This window comes from Stegostoma tigrinum, chromosome 8 (assembly GCF_030684315.1).
Source record: "Stegostoma tigrinum isolate sSteTig4 chromosome 8, sSteTig4.hap1, whole genome shotgun sequence".
In the NCBI taxonomy this organism is placed as follows: Eukaryota; Metazoa; Chordata; class Chondrichthyes; order Orectolobiformes; family Stegostomatidae; genus Stegostoma; species Stegostoma tigrinum.
In genome coordinates, this window is record NC_081361.1 from 99,530,716 (window position 1) to 99,552,402 (window position 21,687).

At 40.8% G+C, this 21,687-nt stretch overlaps 1 protein-coding gene across 1 annotated transcript in view; it reads right to left on the bottom strand.

Moving 5' to 3' along the window:
- syde2 (synapse defective 1, Rho GTPase, homolog 2 (C. elegans)) overlaps window positions 1-21,687 on the bottom strand; it is a 183,483-nt gene that overhangs the window by 24,199 nt on the left and 137,597 nt on the right. Inside the window, exon 5 of the mRNA XM_048540040.2 lies at window positions 8,602-8,783. Coding sequence (XP_048395997.2) covers window positions 8,602-8,783 — 182 coding nt within the window. The remainder of the gene's footprint in view (window positions 1-8,601; window positions 8,784-21,687) is intronic.

Consider the following 21,687-nt stretch of genomic DNA (forward strand, 5'->3'; position numbering starts at 1 on the left):
CTAATGTCCTTTATGGTAGGAAACTGCCATTCCTTACGTGGTCTGTCTTACATGTGACTCCAGACCGACAGTAATGTGGTTGACTCTTAGCTGCCCTCTGGGCAATTAGGGATGGACAATAAGTGCTGCCTAGCCAGTGATGCCCTCATCCTACTAATGAATAAAGGAGAAAAAAGCAAAAGGTTTAAGCAGATGAATGGTAAATGGAGAGGTGGTAAACAATGTTATAGAAGTGAATCAGGATTTCAGCTAATGGGAGAGAATGTATAGTCAGAAGCCGAGTCTGGGCTTAAATAGGACAGGTGCAGCAGCTAATTAAGAAGGCAAATGGAATATTCTCCTTCATTGCTAGAAGGATAGAGTTTAAAAATAGAGTGGTTATGCTGTAAATGTATAGGGTGCTGGTGAGGCCACACCTAGAGTACTGTGTGCAGTTTTGGTCTCCTTACTTGGGAAATGATGTACTGGCACTGGATGGGGAGCAGAGGAGGTTCACTAGGTTGAAGAATGTTGCCTTATGAGGAAAGATTGAGTAGACTGGGACTGTACTCACTGAAATTTAAAAGAATGGGGGGGGGGGAGTCTTATAGAAACATATAAATCTATGAAGGGAAAAGATAGGATAGCAGCAGGGAGGTTGTTTCCACTGGTCTGTGAAACAAGAGCTAGGAGGCAAAATAAGGGGGAGAAGAATAAGGAATAAGCTGAGGAGGAACTTCTTCACCCAAAGGATTGTGAATCTATGGAATTCCTTGCCCAATGAAGCAGTTGAGGCTCCCTCGTTGAATGTTTTTAAGGCAAAGATAGATATATTTTTGAACAGTAAGGGAAGCAAGGGTTATAGTGAGCAGGTGAGTAAGTGGAGCTGAGACCATGAAAAGATCAGACATAATCTTATTGAATGGCAGAGCAGGTTCGATGCGCCAGGTGGCCTAATCCTGCTGCTAATTCTTCTGTTCAATCTGTCTGGTTCAGTCTGAGGCAATAGGATAAATAGGTTGGTAAGGTTATGGAGTGGCTTAGCTTGAGGAAATTGCAACTCATCTAACACTGCATGTCAAACAAGCAGATTCTTCGAGCCAGGTGATGAAGTGGCAGAAATAGACATTGTTACTGGAAATATGGCAGCTTGTTTATCTCCAAGTTGCCACAGGGCAACATGTAGACTTTGCTTTTTTAGGTGGTGGGGAGGAACAGTAAAGGAAATATTCTTTTAGCAAGTCCAGAGGGAATGGTGAAGGGGCAAGAATAGAAGCCATTCCAAGCCAGTGAATATTGGGCAGTTGCAATATAAATTATACTAGTCTGCTTCACTTTTAGCAAGTTATGATACGGGCACTTAGAACAATTTCTTCCCATTTAGCAAAATATCGTTTAGCTCTATCTTGTCAAGTAATCTAGCTTCGTGGAGAATATTTGTAAGAAACTATAATGGTCTGTTCCAAGGAGGATCAAGAATAATATACACATCCATCCACCAAGTGAGGATTTAGACATCAACCTTACAAAGTTACTTTACAGTATCACAACTTAAACAGAAATGTAAACTTAGTCTAACTAGTAAAATTAATTTTCTTTTAACATTGGAACATTTTATCTAATTCTGAGATGAATTCACCAAGGTGGTGGAAATTATGGTGAATAGGGCTTATGCAATGAAAGTGACGTACAAAGTCTTTGGAGGACCAAAGAAATTGAAGACTGGGAGTATAAAAAAGTTGTATAATTGGGGTAACTGGGTTTAGAGTCTGGGAGAAGAACACAAGTTAAAGGCAGTTTTGCAGAGCGGTTGAATATCAGTCATATTGTTTCATAGGATCGTGTCCCGAGATGTTTTTCTGCTAACCACCAAGTCATTTGCCACCCTGGATATAGATCAAGGGTTTGGATCTAGGGATGCAAGAATGCATATCTAAAATATGCAACTACACTAAAAGAATAACAACAAATAAAGTTTGAGGACCAAAGGAAGATACAAAATGATGTTGGTAAGATTGTGAAATCAGAATCAAAAGTGACAGTAAATTGTTTTAATCTTGAAGAATATATTATACACACACACTTTGAATAGGGAAATCTTTGATGATGTGGAGGAGCAAAAAGGTTTGGGTGTCTCAGGTTAACAAGTTATTAGAGATATTATTTCAAATGGGTAAGCACAGTGAAAGGCCCAATTGAATGCCTGATTTTATAGACAAGACAAATGCAATATAATAATTAAGGAGGGTCAGTTAGCTCAACTTGGTGAACAGCTGATTTATGATGCAGAGTGATGTCAATAACAATTCCCACACAGGCTGTGGCCACCATGAATGACTCTTTCTCAACCTCTCCACCCACCTGAGGCACGGTGATCTTCAAGTTAAACCACCAGTGGTCATCTCTCTCTCTAATGGGAGAGCAACCTTTTGACCTGATAAGACTATGGCGACTATAACCTCTAATAGTTAAGATACAATGGTGACTCTACATAATAGTAGCAGCATAGTTTGAGTCACATACACTATGTCGTGCTCTAGACTCTAGGCAAGACATTGAGACAAGGTAGCACTGATTTATACTGTAGATCTTAGATGAAATGCGACACTGTTCAAGAATTATCAACTTAGAGCGAGCCCTTGCAGCAGCTATGGCTCACAATCATCTCATAGAACATATGGCATCATGAGATCAAAGGGTTAAATATTAAGTTACTCTTCACTTTGCCTCTCAGTCAATCAGCACCAAATCATACATTCGTTTATCAATTTTTGCAGCAACATTCATAGTTAAAAGTCATTAAACCACGCACATGTTTTGACATCAAAGAAGTTTTAAAGCTTTGATCATGGTCCTAGAAACTAACCATCAGCCAAGGTTTCAAATGAAAGCACAATGGAATAGCATTTTATCTCAATCTTCTACCACACTTTATAAATACATTTAACAACTTGGATAAAGTTAATAACCCTAATTCAGCTCCTTATTTCTTTCAAAATTGTTCAATCTTTGTATAGAGTAGTTACAATTAAAAGGTTTCATTGTTAAACATTCTTGGAGCATTTATTTCAGCTCACTAACCACAATGAAGGTATTTATCTAGAGTAAGATTTTCAAGTCACTTGTAACACTAAGCATGTTACAAAAGGAGTATTGAAATGTACAGTTTTGCTTCCAATGCCATTTTACTCATTCAGGAAAACGCAGCTTAAGGTGGCACTGCCCAACATTCAGGCAGAATTATGGATACCAGAAACCTCATTTATAGATTACGCATTCAGTAGTAGAGTTCCAATTTACAGACCCAGTGATAAATGATCCCAGGAAAAAAGCTCCAAAAATCTCACTCACCATTGGCAAAGAAACGCTTCATAGAATTAGCACATTTGGTTTCCAGAGGCCATCTGGAAAATCTAGAAAGGTTCTGGAAAGTTCTGAAAAACCAGATCAACAGAAGAGTTAACTTCTGATAACAGACTCCAACTCATGTTGGAACAGAATTCCCAACAGCAATTTGTTGGAAAATACTGCAAAGGGCGTGGTTGGATTTTTCTGCAGAGGAAGTATTATCAAGGTTCCATGAGTTAGGCATCATCGTTACATCAACTAAAGCATTAGGAAGAAACTTTTAGACAAGGAAAAAGAACATAGCACTGATGCATCACTGGAGGGCAGATGCAAGAATGAAGCCATACTGGTAGGCCAACAATACTCTCTCTCAGACAGCAAATAAGACTGTGGCACCTTTCCCTATCACTATGGATTTTGAAAAACATGTACCTCAGCAAGTGGTGCTCCATGCTATAACCTGCAAGAGACCATCTGACTCTCAATATATAACAGATCACCAATTCACATATTGGTGGAATCACATTTCAGAGTCAATGTGCAACCTCATCTAGGCTTCCTGAAATCTACCTGCTTGAAGATGAAACTACCAATAATTCAACAACGGCATGACTACAGTACAAAGAAATCTTGACACAGGCATAATTCAAATCACACTTATTGTAAGAAATCAGGCTTCAAGTGACACAATCAAATCAGTCAACAATCTCCAAGAACGTGAATTTGAAGTGATATATACACCAGGATGATTACCAGGTACCAGGATGATTACATCTGACATGCCGAATATATTACTCACCTTACACAAAGACCAAGATACTCCATTTGATATGCACATTAGTAGTCGAGACCATTAAGTTGAAGCCATTCTCAAGACTCCATGACTCTCTAGACCTGTTACACTTTGGCCAGAGCCAATGTGAATAGTTACAACTGGAAAGTGCAAAAATGAACATCTACAAAATTAGCAAAAGGGCATTCCTAGGGATGGCCTGCCAGCATTAAAGAAGTATCTGAGAAAATTTTGTTAAGTTTGACCATTCAGAAATTTCCTTGGTATAACACAAGGAGTCACTTTCAAAGATAATGAAGTTCTGTACCAAAAAGTGTTGTGTCAAGATATGTCCAACTCATACCCGGCAAATGGATATTGAACAAACAAGACAGCTGGCCCAGGAAACGGATGAAGGTCGTAAAAGGCTTATTCACAGTGCAGAGAGAAAATTACAGACAGAAGCGACAACTTCTCTACATTTCTCATTGCTTAGTGACTAAGCTGCACAAGCATAACCATCATTAACATGACAAGTGCTATTTTGTTTATAAGGTGTTACAGATCAAATAGTGCCTTGTCAACGGACCGCAATTCACTAGTAAACCAATTTCAAGACGTGTACTAAATGGGGTGTGACCCATTTCACATCATCATCCCACTAGCCACACTGAAACAGCTTAGCAGGCATATGGCATGTACATCAAACAAACAATCATTAAGTGCTGAATGACAAAGCAAGATGTTGGCACTGGACTGCTGTATGTGCACACACCAATGGGTAAAGGGATTATCTTTCCAAGGCATCTCATGTTTGGACAGCAAGTGAGAATTTTTCCCAGCAACTAAATGTCTGATCATTCTCAGACACAAGGCTTTCTTCTCCAAAGGCACAGGAGAATGAAAAAGATATTTGATTAATGAGCAGGGGAGAACTACCAAAACCATACACTGGGCAGACTGCTTGCTTGCATTGCAAGTATCAATGGCTTGGATACAAACAAAGGTTCTGAGAATATGCAACCAGTCTATATTGTGCAAAGTCATTGCTGCTCATGGTAGTACATTGTGAAGCAGTAGAAATCAGCTTAGGCCAATGTAAGATATATTAATCATGCACAACCAGGGTGGGAATAACACACTAATGATTATGATTGTGCAGTGATGTTGAGAACAAGCAGTCATCACTATGACAACCAATGTGTCAAACAAGTGCAACAAGATTACAACATATATCTCTCCAGATAGGTATACAATTCAAGTACGGTTTGAGATGTCAGACCTCAAAAGTATGACACTAATATCTAAAATTTGTTTGTAAACACTTTCACCTGTTCACATATCGACGACATATATCTATGTACAATCATGTTTATATGTAAGACCATAAGACATAGGAGAGCAAGTGAGGCTATTCAGCCCATCAAGTCTGCTCTGCCATCCAATCATAGCTGTTTGGGATTGAGAAACCTTTCTCCCACGTTCTCCCTGTAACCCTTGATCCCCTTGACAGTTGGGGAGGCAATGGCCTAATGGTATTATCACTGGGCTGTTAATCCAGAGACCCTGATATTGTTCTGGGGGGCCTGGGTTTGAATCCCCCCACAGCAGATGGTGGAATTTGAAATCAATAAATATCTGCAATTAAGACAACCTTGAATTCATTGTCGATTGTTGTAAAAACCCACCCAGTTCGCTAATGTCCTTTAAAGGAAGGAAACTGCTACCCTTACCTGGTCTGGCCTACTCGTGACTCCAGGCCCACAATAATGAGGTTGACTCTTAACTGCCCTCTGGATAATTTGAGATGAGCAATAAATGCTGCTAGCCAGTGATGTCCTTATCCCGTGAATGAATAACTAAAGAAAAACAAGAATCTATCTATCTATCTCTGACTTTGATGAAGCCATGCTAACTTTGGGCTATCCCTCACAATGGACCCGAAAATCTTGCCCACAATTGAGGTTAGACTAATCGGCCTGTAATTTTCAATCTTTTGCTTTAATCCCTTTTTGGACGTGTCATGTTCACGGTTTTCCAGTCCTCTGGGACCCCCCCTGATTCTAGTGATTCCTCAAACATCACTATTAACGCCTCTACTATCTGTTCAGCTATCTCCTTAAGAACTCTGGGGTGTAGTCCATCTGGAATAACTTAGTATCTTTTGAAAAGAGGAATGTTTTCTGTCAAGGTATACTTTCAAGAGACATGCTCTGTTATCATAGCATATCACCCAAGAGTATAAAGACTTCGTATTCCATCTTACTTCAGATGACTGTACTAGGGTCAAACTCCTGCGTTATAGCATAACAATTTAATGCTAGCTCAAACACTTATGTGTCCAATGAATACAATGTTTATAAATGATAGTTAGATTCATAGATGTATAAAAGCAGATTCCTGTGGCTTTTCTATTCTTCATGTACCAAGTGGTTGTTTCAACTTCTGCCAAACTAGGTGACAGTCCAAGATCGTCACTGATGGGGAGTTGGGGTATATCCTCAGCCACATCCTTGTTAATGACTGCATTACATTAAAAGCTGATGTTTTCTGTCTCCGTGAAGGGTCCCATCCTTACTCATGATGGTTTGAAGCCAAGAGTGTTGGATCTTAGAACAGAACCTTGCTTAACACCTGTGAGGAAGCACACTGAAGAAGTGGTCTTTGCTTCAACCTCAAGGAGTCTCAAATCCTTTCCTAAACTTTCCAGGATAAGTTCTAGTCCGTCACTTCATTAAGATTAATGGAGAAATCCTCCCGAATGTAGAACCTTCCCCTACCAACATAGCTCCCTCTCAACCAGGACTGACACTGATGTGGAAAGTCAACATTGTATACAATCTGCGAGCACCACCTTTGGATACCCAAATGATGAGAGTCTGCCAACTGTGACATCTTTGCTTACATCAAGATAATGTCTATGAGACAGTCATCCTTCCGGCTCTTCCATACTGCTCCAAAAGTTGGGTTACTTATGGAAGCCACATCAGGGCCTTTCTGAGAACTATCAACTCTGTTTCAGACAGATTATCTACATCAGCTGGTAGCACAGGCATAGTAATGTCAGCATCCTTGAAGCAGCTAAACAGCATCAGCATTGAGGCCATGATCATCTGAAACAAACTCCAATGGGCCAGCCACATGTTTAAGGTGCTGAGTTCCAATGGCTAAAGTGAGTCATATTCAGCCAGCTCAAGGAAGGCATTTGACTGCAGGAGGACAAAAGAAGTGTATTAAAGAGTCTCTGAATGCTCCCCTCAAGAAATGCAATACAGATGTCGGTGCATGGGAAGCCCTCATTCAGTAGAAACCAACTTGTAGGAAGTTCCTGTATGAAGAGACACAATGCTTTGAGAAAATTCATCAGCAAGAGGAAGTACAGAAAAGGAACTCAAGAAAGGAATGTCAACAATGTCAAGGCCAAGGATCAATGCCACCTCCCAGAAACGCTTGACAACTGTCTGGAGACGCAGTTCCAGGATTGGTTTCATCAACTACATAAGGACCCACAAAACTCATGACCAGTGACATTGAATATCCAAGGTAGACAACCGCAAGTGATTGCTGACAACAACAATAGAAGCAGAATACTGTGGATTCTAGAAATCTAAAGCAAACAGAGAAAATGCTGGAGAAACTCAGGTCTTACAGCATCTGTGGGAAACAGTTTATGTTTTCGGTCTGTTGTGATTCTTCTTCACTTCTGTGATAAATGAATGTTGGGTTCTTCAATACCATAATATTCAGTCTGGTTTCTTACTTAATGGGAGATAATATGATCATTACCGCATCAGATAAAACACCCCGCCGAAAGGAAACTCACACCAAATACTACATCTGAATGGGCTACTTGTTGTCACCTCAATATTCGGTATTCAGTGGCAATAAAACCAATAAAAGGGGGAATTAAAACTTCAATACTAAACCACAATGAAAGGGAGCAGAGAAACAACTCATCTACAATCACATCACGCTTCTTCCCATGAGGTGAACACTGGGAGCACAGATCACTAAACTTAATCAGAAGCTACACTGCGTCCTCACAAAAAAAGCTATTCTATTAAAATTATTTTATGGTTTTAAGTGTACAAACTACATATTTTAGTAATGATTGCAACAGCAAGAAATTACTATTTAACAATATAGAGCAGAATCATATTGTATTCCAATTTATTAAATAATATCAAAATCTCAAGCTTGCTGCATAACACTAGTTTTCCACAAATAATGAAATTATGAACCAGCTAATTCACATTTGGAGCAATGTTTTGAGGCTCAATGAGGAATATATTATTATTTACAGTTCAAACAACAAACAAAAATTATGGAAAAAAATGTCTGAATGTTGTGTGCGACGTTAGACTAGATGGGACAGGTAACTGGTCTCACAAAATTTACCCTTTTTCCTCAAATTATAATCAATTTTAAAAAGTATTATACATCAGAAAGGAACGTTATATTAATAACAGAGGTTTGTTCAGACACAGGCTGTTCATTCATACCTTCTCCACCTCAGGCAGGCAGTCTAAGAGACCAACTGTGTATTCAGAGTCACTGTGATCATTCTCACATCCAGAAGACGTAATCTTGAGGGGCTGCTTAACCATGGCATCGAGAACTGCTTCATACAGTTGCTTTGTTATTAAAGGAGATGGCAGTTCCCTCAGATAATCCTTGAGGACACCTATAGGTGTTGAGAAAAGATCTAATGAAACCACCTGTCTTGCACACATCGGTTTTAAACATTTAGGAATAACAAATAGGTTTTTAAACATCCTTACACAACTCTCCAGCAAGTAAGTGGTAAAACATAAAGATGAGGCAAGACATTTATAAATTATGGGGAGGAATAACAACCAACTGACAGTACAGCAAAATTCATGTCCAATTCTGAGCAAATGTTTGCAAGAAAATACAGCTCAACATATTTTGATAAACAAATTACAAAGTATCTTCACATATCAATAGGCAATTCTAACCAACGAATACAGAATCAGTCTGGCTAGAGAGAAAATCAACTGCAAAAATTGTCAGAGTCATACTGCGTGGAAACAGGCCCTTTCGGCCAAATTGTCCATGGATTCCAAAACTTCATATCCACTAGAGTGAAAAGCAGGTTGCAGAATTTATTCCATAAAAATGTCATAACTAAACTATTAGTTAAATAGAACCTATAATACTGTGGATCTGCTATCACTGTTGAGAGGAGATTAAATTGAGGGAGGAGATGGCCTAGTGGTATTATCACTAGACTATTAATCCCAGTAGACCTAGATAACATTCTGGGGATCCTGCCACAGCAGATGGTAGAATCTAAATTCAATAAATATCTGGAATTAACAGTCTAACAATGACCATGAATCCATTATCAATTGTTGGGGAAAAATCCACCGGGTTCACCAATGTCCCTTAGAGAAGGAAACAGCCATCCTTACCTGATCTGGCCAACACATGACTCCAGACCCACACCAATGTGGTTGACTCATAATTGACCTCTGGGCAATTAGGGATGTGCAGTAAATGCCAGCCTAGCCAGCAACACCCTCATCCCTTGAATGAATAAAGGAAACTAGTTCAGCAAGGGGGTGGGAGACAGCATTAGTTCATAATCTTCTGAAGGAACTGAGGCAGAGAGAGTTCAGTCATGTTGAGTTTTAAAGGAATAAGGTGAAGCTGGATGGCTTCTATTTTAATGTTAGGAGTATTACAGGTAATCAGTTAAGACCATGGCTTGACACATTAAATATGTGTTGCCATCACAGAGACATATTTGAGGGAGGATCAGGAACCTGCTTTTCACTCTAGTGGATATGAAGTTTTGGAATCCATGGACAATTTGGCCGAAAGGGCCTGTTTCCACGCAGTATGACTCTGACAATTTTTGCAGTTGATTTTCTCTCTAACCAGACTGATTCTGTATTTGTTGGTTAGAACATTCCGGGGATTTCATGCAGCACAGAAGAGGGTGTAAAAGAGGAGGTGGCGTTGGATTATTAATCCAGTCAGTCATTGCAATGAGAAGGGATGACACCTTTGAACGGTCTTCCGACAATGTTTTACCAGTAAAGCTCAGGAAGAAAAGCGGGCAAACATACTGTTTGAAAAAAAAACTACCTGAGCTTATCCAATCTCTCTTCATTGATAAAATGCTTCAACCCAGGCAACATCCTGGTGAAACTTATCTAAACTCCCTACAATTCTCTCTGGCCACAGGGAGATGACAGAGGACTGGGGAACAGCTAACGTGATTCCACTTTTCATGAAGGATGGTGAAGAAAAACTGGAAAATTACATACCAGTGAGTTTCCCATCAGCAGTAGGGAAACTATCAGGGAAAATTCTGAAGGACTGAAGTCACTTCCACCTGGAGAGCCAAAGTTTAATCAAAGATAATAAGGATTTGTCAGCGGGAGGTCATGCCTAACAAATTTGATTGAATTTTTCCAAGTTTACCAGGTCTACAGATGAGGGCAGTGCAGTTGATGTCATTTATATGGATTTCAGCAAAGCTTTGGATAAGGTTCTACATGGGAGATGGATAAAGGAGATAACAACACCTGGGATCCACAGTAACTTGGTAAGTTGGATCCAAAATTGGTTTAGTAAGATGAGACAGAGTGTTGGTAGAAGGTTGTGTATGGAGGCCAGTGTCTAGTGGCATACCACAGAGATCAGTGCTGGGTCCCTTATTGTTTATCATCTATAAACAATATTGGGAAAGTGTGAAGGAGAGAATGATAAGTAAATTTGCAATGACCTAAAGCTTAGCTGGATGGTTGCTAGTGAGGAAGTAGCTCTTAGGATACAAGAGAACAGATGGATTTGTCAGACGAGCAGATCAGTGGCAGATGCAAGTTAACATTTAAAAGTGAAAGGCGATGTACTCTGGACGTAGTAACATCACACGAAGTACTGAATGAATAGTGGGGCGCCAAGAAGCTCAAAGGAACAGAAGGATCTTGGGGTGCCTGTCCACAGACCTCTGAAGGTGGAAGGCAGGCTAATTGGATAATTAAGGAAGCTTACAAGCCACTTGCCTTTATCAGTTGGGCACAGCAGCCAACATAATCTAACACCTTTCTCACTCTATTTATCCTCTCTTCTACCTTTTCCATTAGGTAGGAAATGCAAGAAGTTTGAAAACACATACCAACAGACTGATGAACAGCTTCTTCCCTGCTGTTATCAGAATGGACTTCTCATATATCAAAGTTGATCTTTCTCTGCACCTTCTCTGTAGCTGTAACACTATATTCTGCATTCTGTTCTGCTACCCTGATGTATTTACAAAAGCATGTAAAACAATACTTCTCGCTGTATCTCAGTACATATGACAGTAGTAAATCAAATCAATTACAAACGTAGGGAGCTGTTCAACTTTGGTTAAGCCATAGCTGGAGTACTGTGTGCAGTTCTGATACCATACTATCGGAAGCATCCGACTGCATTGTGAGGAGATTCACCAGGATGTAGCCTGGGTGGAGCAGTTTTGCAAAGAAACGAGGCTGGGTAAGATCGGGTTGTTTTCTTTAAAACAGAGAAGGCTGAGAGGGGAGCTGATTGAGGTTTATAAGTTTATGACTGGCTTGAATAGAGTGAATAAGAAACAGCTGTGCTCCTTAGTTGTAGGGCCAACAACAAAGCAGCAATAATTTTAAGGTGAAAAGCAGGAGATTTAGAGTGAACTTGAAGAAAAACCTCAACTAGAGGTTAGTGGGAATCTGAAACACAATGCCTGGGAGAGTAGTTGAAGTGGAAACCTCAAATTTTAAAAGTATTTGGCCGAATGCTTAAAATTTCATAACATTCAAGGCTATGGACCAAGTATATATTTAGAATACTTTTGAGTGCAGATTTGATGGGCTGAAGGCCTCTTCTGTCGTGTGTGATTCCACAAGATTAAATAGAAACAATAGTGGTACAAGTCACTCAAGTGGGAAAGAGGAAAGTTTTGGTCGTACTGGGCAGTACAATTAGGAAAGAGCTACAATCCTCTGCAGCTGGGCGTGCAAGTCCCAAAGGCTACATTGACTGCCTGGTCCCATGATTAAGGACATGTCCTCAGAGCTGGGAAGGAACCAGTCATTCTTGTCTACTACGGTACAAACAACATCGATTAGACTGGGAAACCATAAGGCATTGAAGAATTAGGCCATTCAGCCCATCAAATCTGCTCAATCTTTCAATGAGAGCATTGCATGAGAATTTCAATCTGAATCCTCATTTTCACTTCCCTGCCTTTTCCCTTTACCTTGATAATGTTCTTGATTACAAAATCTCTCAGCCCTGAATAGAGTTAATTACTCAGCTTCAACAACCCTTTGCAGTTTCACAATCCTCAAGGGAAGAAATTCTTCCTCATCTCTGTCTGAAGTATGCAGCCCTGGTCCCCACACCATAGGAAGGAAAGGCTTTGGAAAGGATGCAAAAGATGTTGAGCAGAATGCGGTCTGGATTGGAGTATACTAGCAACAGGAGAAGACAAACTTGGCTGCCTTTCACTACAGAAAAAGGCTGAGGGCCAACCTGATAGAAATTTGTAAAATTATCAGAGACACAGGACAGGGTAAATAGAGTCGTTTTCCTAGGGTGGAAATGTCAAATTCGAGGGATCATAGGGGTTTAAAGTGAGAGGGGATAAGGTTAAAGAAGATGCATGACAAGTTTTTTTTCCTACAGAGAGGGCGGTAGGTACCTGGCACATGCTGCCAGGGGTTTGGTAGAAGCAGATATGACAGCAATGTTTAAGAGACATTTAGACAGACACACGAACAGGAAGGGAGTGGAGAGTTACAGATTGTGTGTGGGCAGATGGGGATTATATTGAATGGCATCATGGTCAGCACAGAAATGGTGGACTGAAGGGCCTGTTCCTGTGTTGTACTGTCCTATACTAAACGTAAAACACCTTATTCTGAGATTATGACCTCTGGTCCTAGACAAGACAAAACCACCTTTCCACATCTACCCTGTCAAGTCCGTAAGAATCTTGTATATTTCAACAACATTACTTCTCATTCTTCTTACATTCTCTAACATTCCATAATCCTTCAATTTATTACTAATTAAGAATGTCTTTTTTAAAATTCATTCACAGGGTGTCGGCATCGCTGGCTAGGCAGCATTAATTGCTCATCTCTAGTTGCCCACAGGTCAGTTTAGAGTCAACCACATTGTTGTGGGTCTGGAGTCATGTGTAGACCAGACCACTTAAGGATAGCAGTTTCCTTCCCTAAAGGACATTAGTGAACCATGTGGGTTTTTTCAACAATCGACAATGGATTCATGGTCATCATTAGATTTTTACTGAATACCAATTCCACTGTAAGCAGTGGCGGGATTCAATCCTGGATTTCCAGAACATTATCCGGGTCTCTGGATTAACAGTCCAGTGATAATACTGCTGGACCATCGCCTCCCCTAATTATATTTATTCTGGCTTCCATCCCACTCTGGGCTATTCTATTTTAAATCTGTTACTCCTTATTCTAAAACTATTACCTCTTGTTCTAGATTTCCCCATGAAGACATTTCCCCTCCATGTCTATTTTGTCAATCCCCTTTAGCATCTTACATTCCTCAATTAGATCTCCTCTCATTTCTCTAAACTCAATAATGTTAGGACTGAACTGTTCAATCTCTCTTCACAAGGAATTTCTGGAATTAATACACATTGTCTATCACTAGAGAAAATGTACCATGGAAGTTCAAAATGGCAGAGGCAGTAGGGTAAGTGGTGTTTGGGCTCCCAGCCCATCTGTTCCCTCTCGCATGACCAAACACATCATTCTTCATTTTATTTTCCTTCATTTTATTTTCCTTCATTTAACTTTTGAATCAAATTATTTTGGTCATCTTTCTGTAGCCGAGGTGGTGGAAAGGGGTTGCGGGAGCTGTTGAGCGACAAATCCAGTCCATTCTTCGTGGGTCTGTACTCAATGGGGTTTAGAAGTATAAGGTGAGGAATCTAATTGAATGAATACTGAATTCCTAGATTGACTGGATGTTAAGAAGATGTCTTCGCTAGTATGAGAGAACAGAGCTTAGTGCATGGCCTCAAAGTGAAAGGACTGAGATGAGGAGGAATTTCTTCAGCCAAAGGGTGGTGAATCTGTGGAACACATTGCCACACAAGGCTGTGGAGGTCAAGTCACTGAGTGTATTTAAAATAGAGATAGACAGATTCTCAATTAGTATGGATCAGGGGTCATTAGGAGAAGGGAGGAGAATGGGGTTGAGAAACATATCAGCCATGATTGAATGGTGGAGCAGACTCGATGAGCGGAATGGCCTAATTTTGTTCATTCTGATTTACATCTCATGATCTATTTTTGCTGTGGTGGCTGATTCCCTTCAACTAAAAGCTTGATTTCCCTGTCAGGAAAAATGTGTCACCTTTCTGAAACAAAGCTAACATGAAGTCTCTAGGCCCGAAACATCAGCCTTCCTGCTCCACTGATACTGCTTGGCCTGCTGTGTTCATCCAGCTCTACACCTTGTTATCTCATGAAATCAAAATAAATGGTTTTCTGGCCTGTTGTAAAATCAGCATCATAAACATTTCATCTGTTCAGACAAGAGGTCTTCTATAGTCACATGCTTCTCTGGAGTTACAGTCACAGGGGTACGTAGCTCATCAAGACTTGTCCACGCCAACCAAATATCTGAAACTGATCAAGTCACATTTGCTAGCATTTGGTCCACATCCCTCCAAACCTTTCCTATTCATATACCGATCCAGATGCCGTTGTAATTATACTAGCCTACACCACTTCCACTGGCAGCTCATTCCATACATGCATCATGTGAAAAGGTTGCCCCTTCGATAATTTTTACATCTTTTCACTTTCATCTTAAACCTTTGCCCTCTAGTTTTGGACTCCCCCAACCCTGGGAAAGACCTTGTTTTTTAAATTCTCTAACAGAACGAGGACGCAGTTAGTTTCGCAGCATTTATTGTCCATCCCTAATTACTCAGAGGGTAGTTCAGAGTTAACCATATTGCTGTGGGTCTGGAGTGACATGTAGGCCAGACCAGGTAAAGATGGCAGTTTCCTTCCCTAAAGGACATTAGTGAACCAGATGGGTTTTTATGACAATCGTCAATGGATTCATGGTTACTGTTAGATTCTTAATTCCAGACATTTAAATTGAATTCAAATCTCACCATCTGCCATGATGGGGTTCAAACCCAGGTCCAAGAACGTTATCTGGGTCTCTAGATGAACAGTCCAACGATAATACCACTAGGCCATCGCATCTATCCATGCCCCTCATGATTTTTTGAACCTCAAAAAGTCATCCCTCAGCTTCTGACATTCCAGGGAAAACAGCTCCACTCTATTCAGCCTCTCTCTATAGCTCAAACTCTAAACTCTGGCAACTTCCTTGTGAATCTTTTCTGAACACTTTCCAGTTTCTCAACATTCTTCCTAAAGCAGGGAGACCAGAATTGAAGATAGTATTCCAATAGCGGCCTCACCAATATCCTGTACAGCTGCAACATGACCTCCAACTCCTATAGTCAATGCACTGACCCATAAAGGCAAGGATACCAAATACGCCTTCACTATCCCATCTACCTGCGACTCCACTTTCAAGGAACAATGAGCCTGCACTCCAAGGTCTCTTTGTTCAGCAACGCTCCCCATGACCTTACCATTAAGTGTATACGTCCTGCCCTGATTTGCCTTTCCAAACTTCAGCACCTCACATTTATCTAAATTAAACACCAACTACCACGCCTTGGCCCACTGGCCCATCTGATCAAGATCCCGTTGTCCTCCAAGGTAACCTTCTTCGCTGTGTACTATGCCCCCAATTTTGGTGTCATCTGCAAATTTACTAACTACACCTCCTATGTTCACATCCAAATTATTTTCTAAATGACAAAAAGCAGCAGGCCTAACACTGATCTTTATGGCGCACTGCTGGTCACAGGCCTCTAGTCTGAAAAGCAACCTTCCATCATCACTGATAATGGGAACTGCAGATGCTGGAGAGTCCAAGATAATAAAGTGTGAAGCTGGATGAACACAGCAGGCCAAGCAACATCCCAGGAGCACAAAAGCTGACGTTTCGAGCCTTAATCTCTGATGAAGGGTCTAGGCCCGAAACGTCAGCTTTTGTGCTCCTGGGATGCTGTTTGGCCTCCGGTGTTCATCCAGCTTCACACTTTGTTATCTTCCATCATCACCCTCTGCTTTCCAGCTTTGAGCCAGTTCTGTACCCAAACAGCTAGTTCTCCTGCTTTTCTGTGTGAGCTAATCTTGCTAACCAGTCTACCATGAGGAACTTTGTCGAATGCCTTCCTGAAGCCCATACAGATTACATCCACCATTCTCTGCCTTCATCAATCCTCTTCGCTACTTCTTCAAAAAGCTCAATCAAGTTAGTGAGGCACAATTTCCCACAAACAAAGCTATGTTGACTATCCCTAAACAATTCTTGCCTTTCCAAATATAAGTAAATGCTGTCCCTCAGGCCTCTAACAAATTCCTCGCCACCGATGTCAGGCTCACCAGTCTACAGTTCCCTGGTTTTGCCTTACCACCTTTCTTACCACATTAGCCAGCCTCTAGTCTTCCGGCACCTCACCTGTGGTTATTGATGATACAAATATCTCAGCAAGGGGCCCAGCAATCACTTCCCTAGCTTCCCGCAGAGTTCTAGGGTACACCTGATCAGGTCCCAGGGATTTATCCACCTTTATGCCTTTTAAGATGTTCAGCACCTCCTCCTCTGTAATACCTTTCATATCCTTCTCCACAGTAAACACTGATGCAAAATACATGTTTAGTATCTCCCCGACGTCCTGTGGTTCCATACATAGGTAGTCATGCTGATCTTTAAAGGGCCCTATTCTCTCCCTAGTTACCGTTTTAGCTTTAATGTATTTGTAGAATCCTTTTTAATTCTCCTTAACCCTATTTGCCAAAGCCATCTCACGTCCCCTTTCTGCCCTCCTGATTTCCCTCTTAATTATATTCCTACTGCCTTTATACTTTTCTAGGGATTCAGTCGATCTCTGCTGCCTATACCTGACATATCCAGCATTCTCCACCCTCCGTTTTGACGGCTTCCCATCCTCCAGCTGTCCCTTCTACCTGAGGGCATCCGCCCCATCCACCTTTGAAAGTTCTTGTTTAATACCATCAATGTGTTTTCGCGCGTGTGCGTGTGTTTGTGTGCGCGCGTGTGCGTGTGTGCGCGCGTGTGCGTGTGTGCGCGCGTGTGCGTGTGTGCGCGTGTGCGCGTGTGTGCGAGAGCAAATAATCCCAGTAGGGCGATCATCCTTTTCTTATTTCTCATGTCTCGGATCCACCCAAATAACTTTCCTGGACATATTCTCAGGAGTATCTTCCCTAAATACAGCAGTCATATTATCCCTAACAAAAAACGCCACTCTTCCTCTCTGGCACCCTCTGCCCTTCTACCCTTCCTGTAGCATCTGTACTCTGGGACATCAAGCTGCCAGTCCTGTCTATCCCTGAACAAAGTCTCTGTAATTGCTACAATATCCCATGCATGCCCTGAGTTCACCTGCCTTATGCATTAGGCCTCTTGCATTGAAATACACTCATGTTAATCTCAGTCCTACCTTGTTTTCTGCTTAGTTCCTGCCTGTCCTGACAATTTTGACTTACTCCTTTCCCCAACTGTACTAGTCTCAGGCACCAGGGAGGCAACACACCATTCTGATGTCTCACTGTCAGCTGCAGAAACGACAGTCTGTGCCTCTGACCTGACAGTCCTCTATCATAATCGATCGCTTGGAACCTGACATACCCCTAGTCACGTTACAGCCAGTCTCAGTGCCAGAAACCTAGCTGTCAGTGCTACATTCTCCTGAGAATCCATCACCACCTATACTTTCCAAAACAGTACACTTGTTTGAGATGGGGATAGCAACAGGAGACTCCTGCACTACCTGCCTCCCTCTCCTACCTTTCCAGGAAGTCACCCATCTACCTGGCTGCAACTGCCATCCATCACACCCCCTGGCTTCTGCCTCTAACTGCTGCTCCAACTGATCCATGCAATCCAATAAAACATTCACAACCAAAAATACTTCCTGCAGATATCATCATCAGTAACATGGAAACTCTCCCTAATCTCTCACATCCAAGTAGAGCACATCACTCTACTAAAGGCCAGTTTTGCACCTGAACAACCTACAGACCCAGAAAATTGCATAATCTTACTGTTCTAGAAAACTGTTCAAGTCTAGCTTAGTTCCTATGTTTTTATATTTTTAAAGCTTAATCAAGAGACAGCTCTCAATAAAAACATAATCAAAAAAGAACCCTCCCTACTCACTATAATAGATTTACAAATATGAGTAAGGTTACACTTTAAAACTAGTGATCTGACTGTTCCCCTACTGTGAGCTTCACACAAGTTTTTATCCAGGGTCAGCTGTGAATTTTGCTGTTTGTTTATTTTTCTTAGACCAAGCACCGATGTCCAGAAATGCTTGAAACTAAACAGCAAAGGCAGCAGCTGCGCAGATCAGGGTCAGGCAGCAGTGTAGGTTTCTTTCTCTGTTTGAATCACTTCCCACCTGGTCACTATCTTTGTCTCCTTTTTAAAGTGCTAATGTTTTGATCTTTTTCCCTCCAAAGTTCCAAACCAATGCAACCACTTATAAAACAGTAATTAATACTCTTGGAATTCGAGGACATCTGCTCCAACACTGAAAATCTCTCAAAAAAGATGCTGCAATTACAGCCACAAATATTTTCCATCCTTCATCAATTTTTGATGCACTTAGGTCACTTTTTAAAAATATTTTAATAGATCACTTTCACAGAACTGACCTAAATCCATGTGGTTCTATTTAAAATCCAAATCCCAACACATATACAGCACACATCTTTAATCAAAACATGTAAATTTCTGATGATGGCAGGACAATTTGAAAAGACTTTACAGCTCACATAAAGGAAGTTCCACTACATCTGTATAATCACTGAATAGGCTGCAGTAGAACATGATCTTCAATTTCCGAACACCATGCTGTAGGACAGATGTTGAGGTCTTTCAGAGGGTGGAAGGGTAACTTATTACCATGGTACCAATGGTTGGAAATAATGTTGAGGTATCAAAATTATGAGCACACCTCTATATGTGTTTGCAATTAGAAATTTTAAATCCATTTCCCAAGCAGCTGTTGTTTCAGTGCTATGGCACATTCGTAATGTGCTGAGCTGCAATATTCTTGATTATAAAAACGGTAATAAATCCAAACTAATTGCAACCGGAAGAAGTACTGTAAAACCATACTAAAATGTAGATCATTATAGGTCACAGAGCCAAAAAAATTGTATGCAGATTAAAGAATGTGTAAGTTTAACAAACGAATGTGATTTCAGTATTATCAGCACATGAAGATCACTTTTTTTTGTTATTTCATTAACCAAGGAAAACAGCAATATCAGCTTGTGGAAATAGGCTGCCAATCAAAGCATATCTGCAAACTAGAATCAGACTAATGAGTAATGCTGCATAACTGGAACTATGATGAACTCTGACTCTTGTAAATAGCCTTTAATCCTACTGGTTAAATTAGCCGCATGAAAAAACAAGAAGGGTTTCACTTTAGCTTTTAATGCCCAAATTGCTCAGTCCTGTGCTTTACCCTGAACTTGTAACGAATAAATTTGGATAGCAAACTAAACCCAGAATTCACTTCATTGGTTTATCTTTTTTCCCTTACTCATTGAACTGTTAAGCATTCGTACTTAACTTTTACATGCAAATTTGCACGAATGAATGGAGGCATGAAAAAGAGTACTGTTATGGGCCTGTTCCCAAAATCAGCACTAGGCAGCAAACTGCAGGTAGCCACAGCACTTGATTATAAGTAAATCAATACCAGCATAGTTGCTTTCTGGGTCCGATTTGCTGCATTAATGCCCATGCCTGGGCTATTGTAAATCTGTCAAACAAGTGACTATCAGCTTCCCACATCATTGATACTCTCAGTATTTTATTTTTTAAACAGCCATTGCAGTGTGTTTGAAAATTGCAACATTTTTGCTGATCAAAATCAATTTCAGCAGATTAGATAACATATGTGGAATAGAGCCATTCAAGTTGTCACAAAAACTCTTAAGCAAATTTTAACTTTAAATTTATTTAATCATACTTGTGGCTGCTCAACTTATGATTATTCATTGTCAACTTTGTGTAGCGCATTTTAAAAAGTCAAAACACGGAAATCTAGAAAATAGGAGTAGGAGGCCATTCGGCCCTTGGAACCTTCTCCACCATTCGTTATGGTCATGGTCATGGTCATCCAACTCAATATCCTATTCCACAGTCCCCCCCAAACCTTTGATTCCTTTAGTCCCAAGTGCTATATCCAATTCCTTCCTGAAATCAATGTTTTAGCCTCAACTGCTTTCTGTGTATCAAATTTTGACACGCTCTGGGTGAAGAAATTTCTCAACATCTCAGTCCGAAGAGGAGATGACCACCAGTGGTATTATCATTAGGCTATTAATCCAGAAATCCAAGTAATGTTCTGGTGACCTTGGTACAAATCCTCCATGGCAGATAGAGGAATTTGAATTCAATAAGAAAAATATTTGAGATTAAGAGTCTAACAAACATGAAGCTGTTGCTGATTGTTGGAAAAAAACCAACTCATTCATTTATGTTCTCCAGGGAAGGTAATGTGCCATCCTTACCCGGTTTGAACTACGTGTGACTCCAGGCCAACAACAATGTGGTTGATTTAACTGCCCTCTGGGCAATTAGAGATTGACAATAAATTCGAGCCTGGCCAGTGACATTCACATTCTGTGAAAGATTTTTAAAAATTTACCCCATTTCTCTAGACTGCCCAAGTCATGAAGAACATCCTTCCTGCATCTACCCAGTCTAGTCTGGTTAGAATTTTGTAGGTTGTTATGAAGTACATAAAATTCCTACAGTGTAGAAACGGGCCCTTTGGCCCAACAAGTCCACACCGAACCTCACAGCAACCACCCAGACCCATCTCCTGATAACCCACCTAATCTACACATCCCTGAAGACCACAGGCAATTTAGGCTGGCCAATCCATCAAGCCTAGCATATTGTTGGACAGTGGGAGGATACTGGAGCACCCGGAGAAAACCCATGCAGACACGGGGAGAATGTGCAAAACTCCACACAGACAGTTGCCCAAGGGTGGAATCGAACCCAGGTCATTGGCACCATGGGGCAGTAGTGCTAACCACTGAGCCGTGCCCTTTTGTCCTCATTCTTCAAAACTCTGGTGAATAGAATGCTGACCGATGCAATCACTCCTCATGTCATTCTTGCCATCCCCAGGACTGACTACAATATTAATTCACCCAGAAAGAAAAATTTTGTTTAATTTTCAGTCACCCAAAATTAAGGAGTTGTCAAGATGACAGGGTTGTTAAGAAAGCATATGGTGTTTTGGCTTTCATTAACAGGGGGATTGAGTTTAAGAGTCGTGAGATCTTGTTGCAGCTCTATAAAACTTTGGTTAGACCGCACTTGGAATACTGCGTCCAGTTCTGGGTGCCCTATTATAGGAAAGATGTGGATGCTTTGGAGACGGTTCAGAGGAG